General features: G+C 46.5%; 1 protein-coding gene across 13 annotated transcripts in view; it reads right to left on the reverse strand.

The window, feature by feature from the left end:
• Tenm4 (teneurin transmembrane protein 4) overlaps positions 1–16,619 on the reverse strand; it is a 735,641-nt gene that overhangs the window by 213,294 nt on the left and 505,728 nt on the right. For 10 of the 13 annotated variants that reach the window (XM_040728397.1, XM_040728368.1, XM_040728396.1 and 7 more), the window contains 2 exons: positions 14,683–14,781; positions 13,264–13,499 (listed from right to left, as the gene is read on the reverse strand). In XM_040728397.1, coding sequence (XP_040584331.1) covers positions 13,264–13,499; positions 14,683–14,781 — 335 coding nt within the window. The remainder of the gene's footprint in view (positions 1–13,263; positions 13,500–14,682; positions 14,782–16,619) is intronic. The other 3 variants (XM_040728393.1, XM_040728404.1, XM_040728390.1) reach the window with 1 other exon arrangement.

Genomic DNA, 16,619 nt, shown 5'->3' on the forward strand with positions numbered 1-16,619 from the left:
GCCTCCCTCCCTTCAGGGCTGAGAACTGCCCCCCCCCCAGCATAGCACCAGAGATGTGAAGTGGGGTGGACAGGGACATTGCCAGGATCGTTATTAAAACAATCACAGCTCTCACTTAAGAACTATTCTCGAGTGCATGGCATAATATAGCACAAGTCACTTTCACCATGTCACTTAAACAACCCTTTAAGGCATATATTGTTAGTAACCCATTTTATAGATTAGGTGTCTCAAAGTGGAGCTAGACAACAGATGTTAATTAAATTTTCAAGTGTTAAGGAAATGGACTCCTAATTGTTTACCATTGTACCATTTACTAAACGGGTGCTACGGCTCCTTATAAAGTTTACTAAAGGGGTGCTACAGCTCCGTATAAAGTCCTGGTGAGTCCAGGTCCTCAGCTCTGCTCATGCTGTCACCAAGGAAGCACAGCCCAGGCAGCCCCCTCCCTTATTTAATCTCCTGTTGAACAAAAGTGGCTTCATAAGACCACTGCTGAGGGAACAGGCAGTCAGAGAGTGACCCCACAGAGAGGACATGCCAAAGCCTGGTGAGGGCCTGTCTGCACCTCCTGGTCAAGGCTTTACTAATGACCTTGGGATCAGAGAAACCCAGGAACAGCCTGCCTATTCACATCACTCAGCATGGGGCAGGCAGCATTGCCCTGGGCAGCAAACTCCCCAGCAGGGAAGTCTGGGAAATGCTTGTCATTTCCTCAGGGGGCGAGACATAGGTTCCCCTTTGCAGCACTTGTATCCAAGCTCCAACACTGGTCACAAGTCTACCTAAGGCATAGCTGCACACAAGTGACTGGCTGTCACTATAATACCGCTCCCCTTCACCTTCAGATAAGATGCAAGGCAGCTGAATTTTAAACATAAATTTGGTTAGTCCTGGTGACTACACAGATGTGTGTTGCCAACGGTCCACTTCCACACCTCCTAGATGATGCACCACTGTTGGACCCCAGGAACAAAGTTTCCATGTCCTAATTTCCTTTGGCACGTGGACCATGGGACTTATCTTTGCTTTTTCTATGATCAAAGTCAATTAAGAATTGATCCCCATCATCTCTCAAGTGAAGTTTTAGCTTGGGCATGTATTATTAGTGGAGGTCCTCCCCGCCCCCTGCCCAGAAACATTTGCTTTTGACCGGAATGAGGGCAGATATCTTACCTTTAGAGACTTGTGTTTATTTTAAGGTGACTGCTCCCTGTGAAACCCCTCAGGACAGTCTTTGATGTCCTCTCTTGCCCTGAGACTACTCTGCCCTGCCCTTGGGCATTCCTCACCCTTTGGGATCATTGTGGTTTCTTTTTTTTTTTTTTCTGTTTTGTCTCCCACTGCATTTATGACAGATGTGAGGTCCTGTTGTTCTCTGTATACACAGACCCCTGTGTTTGGCTCAGTCTTTGATTGAGAAAACTGAGGGAAGTGCAGGCACCATAAGGATGGTGACCAGGACATTGAAGATGATGGTGATGGTATGAACCACAGCCCCTGGCATTAAGCGGGAAGTATCCTATATCTAGAGCTGTTTCAGTTTCTAGACACAGAAAATTCCAGGCCAACCTGATTTGCCTGAGACCCTGTCTCAAAAACTGCAAATAATAAAAATGACTAAATAAATAAATACAATCCATTCTCACAAAGTTCCCCTTGGCATGTAGTGGTGTTAACTGCCTTAACAAGATAAGGACACTGAAGCTCAAAGAGACTCAGCAACTTGCCCAACCTTTCCATTTAGCACAAGGTAACAGATTAAATTTAAATCTGAGTTGGGCCTAGACTGACTGTACCCTACCACTTCCTGATTATAGAACCCTGGAAAGGACACACCTGGAAGGAAAATGTGTCAGTCCTTTTTTTAAAATATTTTATTTATTGATTGTTTGTACAGTCTTCTGCCTGCATGCCAGCGGAGGGCACCAGATCTCATTCAAGGTGGTTGTGAGCCACCATGTGGTTGCCAGGAATTGAACTCAGGACCTCTGGAAGAACAGTCAGTGCTCTTAACCACTGAGCCATCTCTCCAGCTAGGGTCAGTCCTTTTAATATATGAACCTGCTGAACTGCTCAAATTTTACTAGCAATATTTCCTCAAAACAGGCACTTGGGGTAAGATTGAGTCACAACAGACTTGATTTTAGGAGGGCATTTCAATGTAAGTTGATCATCTTAACTGATGAACTCCATTGCTTCTCCCTGAATGAAAGTCTTGCTTTGTGTGGATTCCATTGCCCCTCAACACACCCATCCAGGCAACATCGGTGCTATTGATCTTGACTTACTGCTTGGTCTACTACCTTATTAACTTCTAGACAATTTCCTTCTTTTGTAAGGCTTACTTCCAATATTGCCTATTCCCTTTCCCAGGCGAATGGGACCTCTCCCTGGCCTTCATCTGTTGTCTCACACCTCTCACTGCCACTGCCTGATGGTGTCCATTTGTGCTTCCTTCCCTGCTTATTTCCCTGCCAGAACTGTACTCAGTGGAGTAGAGTTGTGGACAGAGCCAGGCCCCAGCTCTGGCTTTTGCTAGCTGGGTAATAGTAGGTGAGTCACTTGACCACTCTGACTGTTTGTTATTCTCTCCCGTGTCAATCAAAATGGTAGAAAACCACCCTTTGCATTCTTGTTCAGATTACCTTTCATGAGGGTTCTTTAAATTTCATTGAAAATAGTCATTATTATCACATTGCTTAGCAGTTAATGAAAACACTCACATATTCTAATTTGATATAGCCTGTGTTTAATACACAGACTGTGGTAAAAATTTCAATGTTAAACTACCAGCAGGGTCTCAAACTTAGGTTGTATGTGTAACGCCAATGAACTTAATAGATCTTATGCCTTAGAGGGGAGCTGGGAGATATAAGATGGCAAAGGAGAATTTGTCGTTGTGAGAAAAAGAAAATGGCATTTACTCCCAAATTTTCACTGTCCCCTCTACTGTTTCCTCTTAGCATTCTTGCTGCATACACTGGCTGAGACATCTAGTAGAGGAACAGGGCCTCACTGCAGCATCCTTTGAATGGTTTGATGGATACTATTTGGGACAATGTGACAGGATGGGGACCACAGCACAATGGATGAGCCTGGCATTTGTTCTTCTTCCCACTGGAGGCTGTGAACAAAAACTAAGTTCAAGCTCAAGGGTATCAGACATCTAGCCACTTGCTTACACCAACAGGAATGTTTCTTCAGAGTGGAATGTGGTTTCAGTGACAACCTACAAAAACCCGCTGAAGCCCAGGGGATGGCAGGACCAGAGTCCCCTGAGGTGTTGCTGTTGAGCAAGTGGTGGCTTTGTCCCAAGATCTCTTCTGCACAGCTCCCAGGCTCCCCATTTGCTCAATTCTGAAACACTGAAGTTATAAAGAGTCAGGATTGCTGGTATTAAGTAAATGTACTCATAAACTTGTGTCTCTCTTTCTTGTGACATTTCCAAACTCAGGAGCTGCTTGGCCCACAAACTCAATGTGTCCTGTCTGCCACGGCTGCAGGAGACAGATTGCCCTGCCAGTGGCTATTACAAGTTAGCACTGGGTGCCAGCGAGTCACTTTGTCCCCAGAATGATCTGTTAACTGCATTCATGGAGATAGAGGCTATCTCCACTATCAAACTGTAGCTAGGAACAGACTAAGGCACAAGGCCCAGCTAGTCGCACACAGCCATCTCTGGTCTTTGCTCTTCTAGTCCCACCCCATCCCCATTTCCAGCAGCCATTTTCCATCATGTGATATAGACTTTAGATGTGCAAAAGAATTTGGAGCCTCTGTTCTTCTCTCCTCCCTCTCACCCCTGTCTGGTGTCTGCTGCTTCTAGCCTCAGTGTTTTCCCTTCTATCTTTCTTCCAAGGAACTTTGACCAAACACATGCTGAACACAAGCAGCTGTGGTGACAGCATAGCCTTACAGGGATACTCCATGGAGCTTGCAGCCCAGTGGTGGAGACTGATAGTCGTCACCTAATGTTACAGTGATCTAGATGTGACTGTCAACAATACCACAGGCTACAGAAAGACATAACTAAGTTGCTGGCTTAACGTGAGAGGGATTAAAGGGTTTCTTTGAACAATGGCATTTAAGTAGAGTTCTTCTGTGGGTTTTTAATTTGTGTTTGTTGTGACAAGGTCTGGCTTTTCAGGTCAGGCTGCCTTCAAACCTACTGTTCCACATCAGCCTCCTGGCTGCTGGGTTAGTAGTGCACCCCCATGTCTGGCTTGGGCGAGGGTCTTGGAAATGAACACACAGAGAGAAGCAGGTGGCAGATGGCACCCTCCAGAATGAGATCTGCTACCTTCTTTGGGTCACTTGTGACTCCCAACTGATCTCAGCTGACCCAAGATCACACACAAAGCTCCATGCTTGCAGGACACTGAGGGGACTAGACACCTGAGTAGGGCCAGGGACTCAGTCCTGTCCTGCAGCATTGATCTGTCAACCCCTGATCACCCAGGAATCCTATTCTGGAGGAAGAAAGAAGGAAACAGTGGAGATATGAAGATGTGCATGGAAGTGTTGTATAAAACAAATGAGGAGAGCAGTTGTAATAACAGCATCAATGTAACAGAGCTAATGAGCTTGACAAGGAAGAGAGCTATGCCACACTTGAAAATATGTGTACACTGTCAACCTGTACATTCATGCCACTATGCTAAGGCTGTGGCTGCTGCTACTTAGGACCGTCACATGCAGCACAAAGAAACTCCAAGATACACTCACAGTCCCATCCTGAGAATTCATGTTTAAAAATAAATAAATAAAAATCCAGGCATGGTACACACTTATAATCTCAGTACTGGGAAGGTGGAAACAGGCAGATCCATGGAGCTCCCTGGCCGGTCAGCCTGGCCTACTGGGTGAGGTCTAGGCTGATGACAAACAAAACAAACACCATACAGACAGACAGTTCCAGAGGAACTACATCTGAACTACATACATAGACAAGACATTACTGCTCCAGGAACCTGAAATACTAAAACATATCCTAACATTTTCTCAACACTTAAACACTTAGAATCAGGGCATTATTTTAGGTAATTGTTGATTTTAAATGTAGCAAATAAATGTGTTCTTTACCTCACTTCTTAAAACCAGTGCCTGGACTGAGAAGGGAGGAGGGGTTTCCAGAGGCTGAAAGTAAGGAAAGGGAGCTGACCATGGAGAGTAGAGGGAACTTTCTAGAAGGACAGAAAGGTCACATTGGCGGTGACAGGTTTCCTGTCTGTCAGATGGCATAAAGGTGTCTATGTGGCCATCATATTGCAGTAAATGATCTAAGAAGCAAGGATTGGGGCCTTGTGTGAGGGTGAAGGGGACATTCTTGAGTGGCAGTTGCATCTCAGTGCCAGTTTAGGCCCCGAGGTTATAGTCAGAGCCCTGGACATTGCTGTGGGAGGCTAACTCCATCCATCTTCCCTGGAATTCCTTTTCACTGCTTTATGCCCCTTGAGGCTCGTCTGTGTTGCTCTGTGGGGCTCTGATGCTGATTGGGTTCCATCAACAAGAGATGGGATGAAAGGAAGGGAGGGAGACAAAGACATATCCCACTCCATCATCACCATCCTGCTAGTGAGGACCACAGCTCCCAAGAAGCATCCTGGGCTGGCCTTCTCCTGTCTCTGGTGAGCACCCCTTCTCTTGCCCTGCCATGCTTGGAGAAGTAACAACACACTGGTTCCATTAGCCCAGAGTCATTTTGTTCCTTGACACATGGTAATCGTCTTTGCAATTAACTTCGTTATTGTATTATTCTCAAACTAAAAGCAAATGAACAATCAAACACACAAATAAACAAGCAAATAGAACAACCTACTGCTTGATAATTCTACTGCCAGGAAGATCACCCCCAAACTGTTCTATTGTAGGCAGCTCCTCAGACTGGAAGACTTTCTTGCATGCTGAGCTGAAACATGTTGAGTGAATCATAATTTCAGCTAGTCTCTTGTTTGTTCATTTTTATTCCTGCCTTACAAATAAAAAACTGAGAGCTGAATGAAGACAAGGCCTTGCCTGGGTGGCAGGGCTAGGATCTGTGGCAGGATGAGACAGATAAGATCATGGGCCTAGAGAGCTGTGCACTTACCCCTCCTCCCATTGCAGATGCTCGTGCGTGTGGGAAGGACACTAGATGTCCTGTTCTACCATTGTCTATCTCTTTTGAGACCGAGTATCTAACCAAACATTGAGTTAGGGTGGCAGTTAGCATCCCTCACAGGTCCTTCTGTTTTGTCCTCCTCATAGCACTGGGCTTACAGGCAAGTGTCCAACTATGCCAGGATTTGGGGAATACAAATTCTCGTCCTCATGTTCATACCCAATGGACCATCTCCCAAGCCTCTCTGGTCTTTGTACACGTCAAGCCTGACTGTCCTCTGGAACTGCAGAGTGGATCTGCTTGCTTTCCAGGACAGCATTTCTAACATGCCAGTCTCCAGGCCTTCCTTTGGGGGAGGTGGGAGATATTTGTCTGAGGTAACTTGTAAAGAGTACAACCCAGAGACATCTTGCTGTTAGCCACGCCTACAGAGCAGGGCATTAATGCAGGGTCCTGTGTCTTTATCACTCCTTCCTCCTCATGAAAGATCAGGTTCTATGGATCCAACCCTACCTCTGTGCCCCATTCTTTGGATCATAAAGCTAAACCTATGGCTTCCATCCAAAAGACCTGATGTGAGGTTGAAGAGAAAGAAGAAAACATGAGCCTAGCCACTCACTAATAACACCCTGGCCCAAACTGTCTGTGTTCATGAAACAAATGACATCTGGGACCTGAGGCAGCATGGAGGAGCCAGGTGAGCTAGTGAATGGGGGAGGAGGCAGCATCACCCTAGCTTCCATGGCTAATGCTTTCCCTCCTCTTCTCATGCCCGTCTCATTTGTACCTGAATCCCAGGAGGTGAAACCACCATTTCTGTCACCATGCTTTGGGCCCTACCTTTCTATGTAGCCTACCTACAGCAGACCTAAGAATTAAGTAAGATCTGTAATTCAATAAAGGCTTTTTGAGCACAGCCATCTTGTGCTGGGCTCTGGGCAAGGAAATAGGCCACAGGAGATGTGTACTGCCGCCTTCTCGGGATGAGATGTCTACTGTCCCTTCCTGTGGTATCCTGCCACACTGAAGGCCAGTTTATGAGGTGCTGTAGTTTGAATGAGAAACGTCTCCCATAGACATTTGAACACATGCTCCTCAGCTGTTGGCGCTGTCTTGGAATGTTATGAGTCTTTAGGAATTGGAGCCTTGCTAGAGGACGTGGGTCACTGGTGATGGGCCTTGAGGTTTCATAGCCTGGCCCCCATTTCCTGCCCACACTCTGCTCTCTGATTATATATAAAATGTAACTGTCGGCCTCATGTTTTTGCCATTATGTCTTCTGTGCCATGATGATGGGCTGTATTCCTTCTTAAATTACAAGCCCAAATCAACCCTTGCTTCTTTACTTGCTTTTGTCAGGTATGCTGCCATAGACATGAGAAAAGTAACTAATAAATGGGTGAGGTGTCAGAGATCTTTAGGGAGCCCACATTCTCTGTAAACCGCTTTAATTGCCTGAGTGCCCCTCTACCAACACTTTCCAGATGGCCCCAAGAACTGGATGACTCAGACTCCACCAGACCCAGCAATAAAGTTCCACCAAGCAAAGCCCTCTCAGAACTGCTTCTTGAAGAACAGCAATTAAGCTTGGCAACATTCTCATTTACAAATTAAACTATCACCACTTTGTGCCAGAGTTTGTATAGTGTTTGCAACCCACACTCAGTTTCTGGTAGAGGTGAAAATATGACCTAATTAAGAAAAAGATCTGTCCCTGCTTCTGAGCATGCAGGAATGTCCCACCTAGAGGTGGCTACAGCCCATGTTTGTGACACCCTGCTCTGTGTGATCTGGTAGGATTTCTTTAGACAGGAAACTATGACAAGTAAGGAGCTGAATGGGCTCATCTGCATCCATCTATATCATGCTAAGATAGGGTTTCTTTTCTTTTTCTTTGTCTTTTTTTTTGAGACAGGGTTTCTCTGTGTAGCTTTGTAGACCAGGCTGGCCTTGAACTCACAGAGATCTGTCTTCCTTTGCCTTCCAAGTGCTGGGATTAAAGGCATGTACCACCACTGTGCGGCCATGCTAAGATAGTTGAAGTTCAAGGAGCAGGAATGACAATCTTCTAAAGCCACCAGCAAGGGATGTCTCTTTGATTACAGACCCTGAGCTTTTCACCATTGTGTCCCTTATGCTAACCACAGCAGCTCTTTTATTCTTTCTACTATGCCGAAGTAGAAACAAGACTCAATGGGCTATATTACTGGAGGACACCATGATTCCTTAGCAATATTACAGTTAAAGCACCGTCAGGGTGGGCCTGGACTTGGTGTGGAAGGGCCAACATCACTGGGTGCTCTGGAGACTTCATTTAAGTGGAAAGCCTTTCTCCATCCTATTCAAAGGTAAAGGTTCTTCTGCCAGACAGGTGCTTGAAGCATCCTCAAGATCATAATCTGCAGCTCGCCTACTGCCTTTTACACAGTGGTTGAGAAGCCAGCTGCCTGTGGATACAGCTAACTGTCAGTGATGCAAAATCACCTCTGTTCTAGTTAAAGAAAAGACATGGGATGGGGGGCATTTTAGATGACAATTCCTTTTGTGGCTGCTCTCCTGGAACGGTCAGACATCCCTACAAATGCGCTCTGACAAACACCCTGTTTGCTTTCTCAGCTGCTCTTGTGACTAATGCAGGCTAGGAAGCTGGCAGGCTACAGCAAGGCAAGCTTAGCCCAGGTCTTCCCTCAAAAGCTAAAGAGGTAGATACTTGGCCTCATGACAATGACACAAGTCATACCAGTATCTAACTTGCACTTATTCACTCTGTGCCAGGTGTGTGTGTGTGTGTGTGTGTGTGTGTGTGTGTGTGTGTGTGTGTGTGTGGTAGGTACTCTGTATAAAGTTTCTTACTCAAACTCTATGGCAGCCCTGTGATGTAGCCACTTGTGTCTCCACTTTACAGGTAAGAAAACTGAACCTGAAAACTTGTAAGTGGTGGAGCTGAGGTCTTAAAGTCAGTGGCCTAATTCTAGAAGCCAAGCTCTCCAGGTGGAACTGTCACTCACAGGTTCCTCTTCTGCGAGATGGGCTAATCATGCCAGTCATGCCCATTATATGAACAATATGGAAATGTGAAGCTGAGGTTCTGAGAGGTTTAGAAAGGCATCTAAGCTTCCCCAGTGAATAAAGATCAGACCTGAAGTGGGCATCATCCACTGGAGCTAGGACATCGCATCATGCCTAAAGGCATGGTTTTGAAGATCTCAAATCTTGGTTGAATGGCAGCTACATCATTTACGGCCTCTAGGATCCTGGAAAGTTGTTCACTCTCTCTGAGCTTAGATTCTCCATGAGAAAACAATGGTGATTCCACAGAATCATTGGGAGCATCCAGGGAGAAGAAGCACATCCTGAATTTGGCTCAATGCTGAGGTCATGTTTAAGATATTGTTTTGTTTTGTTTTTTTTTGAGAAAAAAAACCAAAAACAAAGTATCAAGATTAGAAAGCTATAGTATAAGGGTAAAGACTGAGCTCCAAAGAGCAAAGGTATGTTTTCAAAAGTGTCTGAATCCCTGTAGCTGGGTGAGTCATATTCCTAACGTTAACCACGCAACAGTGAGTCACTTTAGCTCTGTGTGTCCTAGGCTCCTCATCTGCAAATGGGTCCTAACCTACTGGAGTTAGGAGATTTCAATAGAAAAGTACAAGTGAGATGCTTGGGGAAAAGGGGGACCATGGAAGACTCTGAACTATGGGCCTGGTCTTGTGAATGACAGCAACCACTGCCATTCCTCCTACTCTACATACATTCTTGTCTTACTGAAAATGTCCAAGTATGATCAAAATGCTAAGAATAAAGCATCATCTACAGGATGGCAAAGCTTTACCCTTGTATCACTCTCTCTGTGTTGTTCTGAAGCAGATTTCTCTAGAAAAGGAAAGGTAAGGAAATCAATGGAGACCAATGGGGAGTCTGACAACATAACAGGAAGAGTCAAGTGAGGTGAACATACCGCATGGCTGCCTGTCTGAATGGGAGTCCTTTGGGGGTAAAAAAGACCTACATTTACCTCTGTGCAGACATCACATGGCCATGAGAAGGTCCTCTGTGGGGGAAAGGGGGCCCACCCCAGCTAAAGAAAGCTTGCTGGGGTAAGTGGGAAGACAGAGCCCAAAGGCAAGTTTCCATGGAGTGTTAACTGCGATTTCTCTATGTCCCCATGAAAATACTAGTAAACATGTCTGAAACTTAAAGGTCACTGGCTGCTCATTTTTTTCAGCACAGTTCCCAACTAAGAGGCTGAATGTCAAATAGATCTGTCAGTATCACCACCCTGATATGGCTGCCCTGGGCAGATATTAGCAGAAGCAACATTCTTTCCTGCCCTTTGCATCTGTCTCCCCCTCTGCTGGTTAGGTGATGCAATTCTTATCTGGAATTTGATAGGCTGTAGAAAATAATTATAAATGAAAAGGTTATTCATAATTTTTAAATGAGTTAATTAGTAAACCCAGTCAGACTCACTCATTGCAGTAATTAATAATTGATTATACTTGAAATTAAACACAATTTTTCATCAAAAATCTAATTAAATATCTGTGCTTTTTGCCTGTTGATTAGATCAGTTGGTCTGCTGGAAAAGAGTCTTTGTTAAGGATATTTGTGCTTGGATGAAACAATTAATTTGATTTTTAATAATTGATAGTTCCTTACAAGTTAGTCATCACAGCCTGCAATTATGGTCAAGCAAGATGCCCGCATGCTCATTCTAGCCCTTATCAGTTGGAAGATACCAGGTACCAAGGATGCATGCCCAGTCCTTGAAAAAAGGGGTGACTGGTTCCCACACCTGCAGTGCATTCACCTGCATTGCTTAACTACAGTCTCACAGGCAGCCTTCTGGGAAATCATGAGCTGTCTGAGGGTGAGCAGGAGCCATGTAGGAGAGCTGGTCTCTAGGACTGTCTGATACTGATTCTATGCTCTTCCCAGGCCCTTGCTGAGTCTATCCAAATGACAAAGGGAATGCATAGTCTTGCCTCTTGGTGTCTTTCTTAGGTATGATTGCTATAGTCCAGCCTTATGTTCATTATCACAAGCATGTATTTACTCTTAGTGAGCTCAGGTTTTAGTGGACTGACTACTTCTGATTGGAGTCGCAAATCTTCTAAAGTTATCTTACATCCACCTCCTTTCTCTCCATGTCTGCATTGTCATTATCTTAGTTGAAACCACCAGTTTTCCTGACTAGTTCTTTGTAGCCACTTCCTAATAGCTCTGCCACCGTTCCTTCTTTATGTAATGAAAACCTAACTGTAGCCTACCACTGCTGACAGCTCTTCAGTGGTTCTCTGTCCATCCAATAATGTGCCCACCCTGTTTGCATCAAGGTGATCATGACAGGCATCACTAATCAATCGCAGAGGTTCTGTTTCATTTCATCTGAATATAGCCTCAGGATCCTTCTCCACATAGTTTTCTAGGCAGCAGCAACAAATCAATTGATAGAAGACACATGAATTGTGCACCATTGTTTTGGAGCTATGTATTCTCTACGCCTATAATCATAAGCAGGGGAAAGACCTGACATAGGTAAAATATTAGAATATTGTCAGGACTGTCACCTTCCTGATCCTTTTTAAGAAACTGAGGACCCTGTAGAGGGAAGTGAACTTATACTTTTCATCATCATTTGAACCCTGTCTATGTTCAAAACATTTTTTCATTTCCCAAACATATGGTGCTTCATATTCTATTAATCATTCTTTTGTGATGACATGGTAATGCCTCTCAAGATAGGTTCGCTTTGCATCCATGGTGACAGCCTGCTAGAGACTTCTTCACAGAGGGAAGTACTCTGTCTTCCTTTGGCCTCTCCTGGTCAGTTATAGTTCTACTTACTGGCTTATACTGACAACAGTTGCTTACAAAACTCTCTCTGAACTCCTTAACATGGGTTTAAGGCCTTCTCAGCCTATTATCACCTACCTTCAATGTTGGAAAAGGCACCCAGAGCTAAGTCAAACCCACTTGGGATGCCTTTCCTCAGAGGCTTACTATCACAGAGCTGGTAGACTCTTCACTGAGCCCACGCCTCTTTAGATTTATCGCTTTCCCAGGAGAAGACCAAAGAGGAGAATCAGAAGTAGGAAATGGGATTTTGCTAGAAATATGTCCAAGAATGCCAAGGGGAAGCCATCTTGCTGGAGCAGGGCCACAAGTCACAGAACTGAGGACTTTCTTCTGTATCCTGGGGTCAGGTAGGAACCCCACTGAGGACTTTGTTCTGTACCCTGGGGTCAGATAGGAACCCCACTGAGGACTTCCTTCTGTACCCTGGGGTCAGGTAAGAACCCCACTGAGGACTTTCTTCTGTACCCTGGGGTCAGGTAGGAACCCCACTGAGGACTTTCTTCTGTACCCTGGGGTCAGGTAGGAACCCCACTGAGGACTTCCTTCTGTACCCTGGGGTCAGGTAAGAACCCCACTGAGGACTTTCTTCTGTACCCTGGGGTCAGGTAGGAACCCCACTGAGGACTTTCTTCTGTACCCTGGGATCAGGTAAGAACCCCACTGAGGACTTTCTTCTGTACCCTGGGGTCAGGTAGGAACCCCACTGAGGACTTCCTTCTGTACCCTGGGGTCAGGTAAGAACCCCACTGAGGACTTTCTTCTGTACCCTGGGGTCAGGTAGGAACCCCACTGAGGACTTTCTTCTGTACCCTGGGGTCAGGTAGGTACCCCACTGAGGACTTTCTTCTGTACCCTGGGGTCAGGTAGGAACCCTACATCCAGTGTGGCTCTGGACTCTGCTCTTCCCTCAGCTAGCTCTCCACCCACTGGGGCCTGGTGATTCTCATGCAGGACATCCTTGGGTTCTGACTGTACTTGAACAATTGTGGCAGTTTCTGGATGTTTCTACAATGCTATCATACCACCCTACTGGAAACCCACCTGGCAGTTTCCTTTCACCCTGAGAAGTATCTCCCTATCTGTGCCTCACTTTAGTCTTCTTGGCTCAAGCACAGAAGAGAGAGCGACCTTATGGCATGGGTCACAGACCACACCAGTGAAAGGTTTCTTGGTACATCCTGTGTACTATGACTGTGTCTCTGGTGTAGTGGCTTTGGTGGCTCCAGGTGCTTTGGTTGCTACCCTCTGGGCCAAATGGGAGCCATGGGGGAACTTGGGGGGGACGGGGAGGACATGCTTACCCACAAAGTATGCAAGCAGGATGACCAGCGTGGCTGAGATGACGATGGCGCTCAGGGCTGCACATTTCCAGTTGCAGTACTTGGAGGGCTTCTTGAGGTTAAAGGCTGGTCGAGAGAAGGTGCTGCGGGGCAGGGGCCGGGGTGGGGGCGAGTACACGGTGCTAGACGTTAGGGGGTACCCTGGGGATGTGGTGCAGAAGAGCGGGGAGGTGCCTCCTGGCTTGAAGAGGAAGTGCCTGTGGATGGAGAGAGGCGGGAAGGTGTCAGGGTCTGCCAGCTACCCGGGCACCCAGGCCAACCTGTAGGATAGAAGCATGGAAGAAGGAGCATGCAGAGGAGCCTGGAGAAAGAGAGAGAGAAAGAATCATCACAGGGAAGATGACAGGGTTAGGAAAGGTCATAGACTGGACCACAAACAGCACGAGAAGACACGTCTCCACAGAGCACTAATAGGACAGTGCTACCCACAGGAACACACACCCAAGGCAGAAGGCACTACTCACTCAACAAAGGTTGCCCTGAAGTTCTTTTCCTGGGAACAGTGCAGCTGGGGTAAAGGATGGTGTCTTGGGAAATAAACTCTGTTTTCTAAAGTCATTACAGTAGCTTAGGGAGTGTCCGAAGTCCTGCCTATCTCCTGGAGGCCACTGGTATTTTTTTTTCCTTGCTGGTCTAATAACTGTATTTCAGTGCACCTTGGTAAGGAATTGGGAGCCCTTCTCTTTAATGGGGCTTTACTGGGGTAGAAGCCAAGAAGTTGCCACTAAGTTCTGCTCACGAGTGAATGACTTGTAGCAATGCCCTCACAGCCACAGGAGCCCAGCTGCTGTCTGCAGAGCCCACACGAAAGCATTGTGGAGGAAAGACTGGCAAGTCCATCCTGTAGCCGGCTGCAGTCTTGAAGGCAGTGGAGTATGGTCAAAGTACATGGTTGTGGCCAAAAGAGGTGTTAAACAGTCAAGCACAGTGTAGCCTGAACCATGGCCATGGGAGTATTAATCAAATCTTGGGTGGACTGCATGACTTGTACCCCATAGCCTTGGAATCTTAGGTCAAACCCACTCCTCCTAGGGTAGAAGACATTCAGACCACAGAGTATGCACTCAAGGCCAGAATACATAAAACACAGGACCTGTGCTGTATAAAAATTGCTACATGAGATGGTTTCCAGAATGGCAAAGGCAGCCAATGAGATGCTGAGAGCTGCATATTAACAAGATTGCTGTTAATATGCTGGGGACGGGGAGGGCAGGGTATTCCAAGGACAAACTTGCAAGTTGAAAATGGACTTGGGGATGTGCATGCAACATGGCATCACTTCCCCCAGGCGTTCCCAGGGAAAGGTCTCAGGGATCTGCATGCAAGTGCAGGAGCGACACGGAGAGCACACACAAAGGAGGAGCATGGGGTGCCACCTACCCGTCACTGTAAGCCCCATCATGGCGGGAGGCGCTGAGAATGTCCATCTCAATGAGGTTGTCCTGCAATGCCCCTAGGAATGGCTGCTTGCCTAGGTTTCTACGCACACATGGAGACATGAATGAAGCAATGAGTCATGCATCGATGAAGGGGATAGTATAGAAATAAATGAGGAGTGGCTGTTGGGTGCGGCTGTGCATGAGACCAGCGGGGACAAAGGTTCCAGGCAATAGGTCAGTGTGCAAAGCCACATGTGCAAAGGGTCCACCTGGCACGTAGCATCCAAAGGGAGCGCTCTGTATACAAACCCGCACGGCTGGAGCTGTGTGCATCCAACTCCGGTTCTCACCCAGGAGGGCTGACAGGTGCCAGACAGTGGGCGAGGCACATTATATCCATTTTCTCACATTTTCCAAATAGATGCTACGCAAGGAAGTCAGGGTGTTCCCAGTACTACAGATGAGGATGCTGGGATATGGAGTTATAGTGGGACTTGCCAAGGTCACCAGCAACAAGGTTCAAAGCAAGAATTTGAATTTGTTTGTCTGAATCCAAAAGCCCAACCTTCTCTACTCGACCCACTCCACATTTGCTAAAGTAACATCTGGAAACACCCACTTGGCTTCTCTAAGGACACAACAACATGGAGCATTTGTAGCCGCTGTCTTCTAAAGAAGGAGAATATTCTGGAGAGCTGTACCCTGCACAGGTCCAGCAGAGCCCCCAGGGACTCAATATGTACACTGAGATAGGGCCTAAGAATCTGGATTTTTCTTAAGTTCCTGTGAATGAGTACCCTGGTTTGTGCCTCACCATCCTTCAGCTTGTGTGAGAACTGGGTAACTGATTATCAAGGAAGACAGTCCCCTGAAGACATAGGGATGGGTCTTTGTCCATGAGAGCAGGACAATGCTTATGCATTCACACGACTGTGCCCTGGAATGAAGATAGCCATTTGGGTCTCAACTGTACCTGCTAGGTGATGTCATTCACCCTCAAGTGCTGTGGATTCCACTTATAGCTAGTTTCAGGGCAGTTGCAAACTCACAATGAGACATACTAGAGGGAGGAGAGTAGGCAGCAAGCTATCTCTGAGCTCCAGTCCTGCCAAGGAACCCTTACCGGGCCTTAGAACAATACTCTGATGCAAGGACTTCCTGATGTGTGACTTTGGGTAAAAATCATAACTTCTTTTCATTCATCCTTTCTACACACTAAGATGCATAGGTTGCTATGGGGATAACTGAGATGATGCTAAATGTGACAGTTGCCCAATCCTGTAGCCACCACACATGGTCTGATGTTGGAGGAGCTCTGCAATTGACGTACACATCCTATACCCTTCCTCCTATGGAGCCAGCTCTGTCACCTCCCCTTTCAGACTGGTGACAACTTCTCTGAGGTCCCATCACACACAGAGTTTGTCCTGGATCTAGGTTTGTCAGGGCCCAGAGCTCACTCTCTGCTCCACAACTCTGTGCCTGACTTTGCCTACCATTTCCTCAAACCAAAGAGAGAGGGACTGTAAGGACCATCCCAAGGACAGCAGAGTATAAAGTGACACTCTTTTGTAGCTGGGACATTGATAATGAGGCACCAGTGGGCCTTGTCCTGTGGAGAGTCACAAACAGAGGCTAGCCCATCACTACGAGGATTTTCCGTCCTGAGGCTTCCAATGCCTGGGAGGAGTACAGGGGTTGGCAGTTAGCACTGTAGGTGAGGGACCTGAGGGACATGGCAGATCTGAATTCAGGCCCTGGCTGCATCCTTCATCTGCCCTAGGCAGATACTCTGAGAAGCTATCTAAGGGTACAGATACACTGCCTTCCTTGCTTCTTTCAAACAAGCTGAGCCTGAATTGTCCTCCTGTCAATATTCCCATAGATGATACCTCCTTCCACAGCGATGACTTCTCACCTCACCTGCTCACAGCAGCT

This window comes from Mesocricetus auratus, unplaced genomic scaffold (genome assembly GCF_017639785.1).
Source record: "Mesocricetus auratus isolate SY011 unplaced genomic scaffold, BCM_Maur_2.0 Super-Scaffold_4256, whole genome shotgun sequence".
Lineage (NCBI taxonomy): Eukaryota > Metazoa > Chordata > Mammalia > Rodentia > Cricetidae > Mesocricetus > Mesocricetus auratus.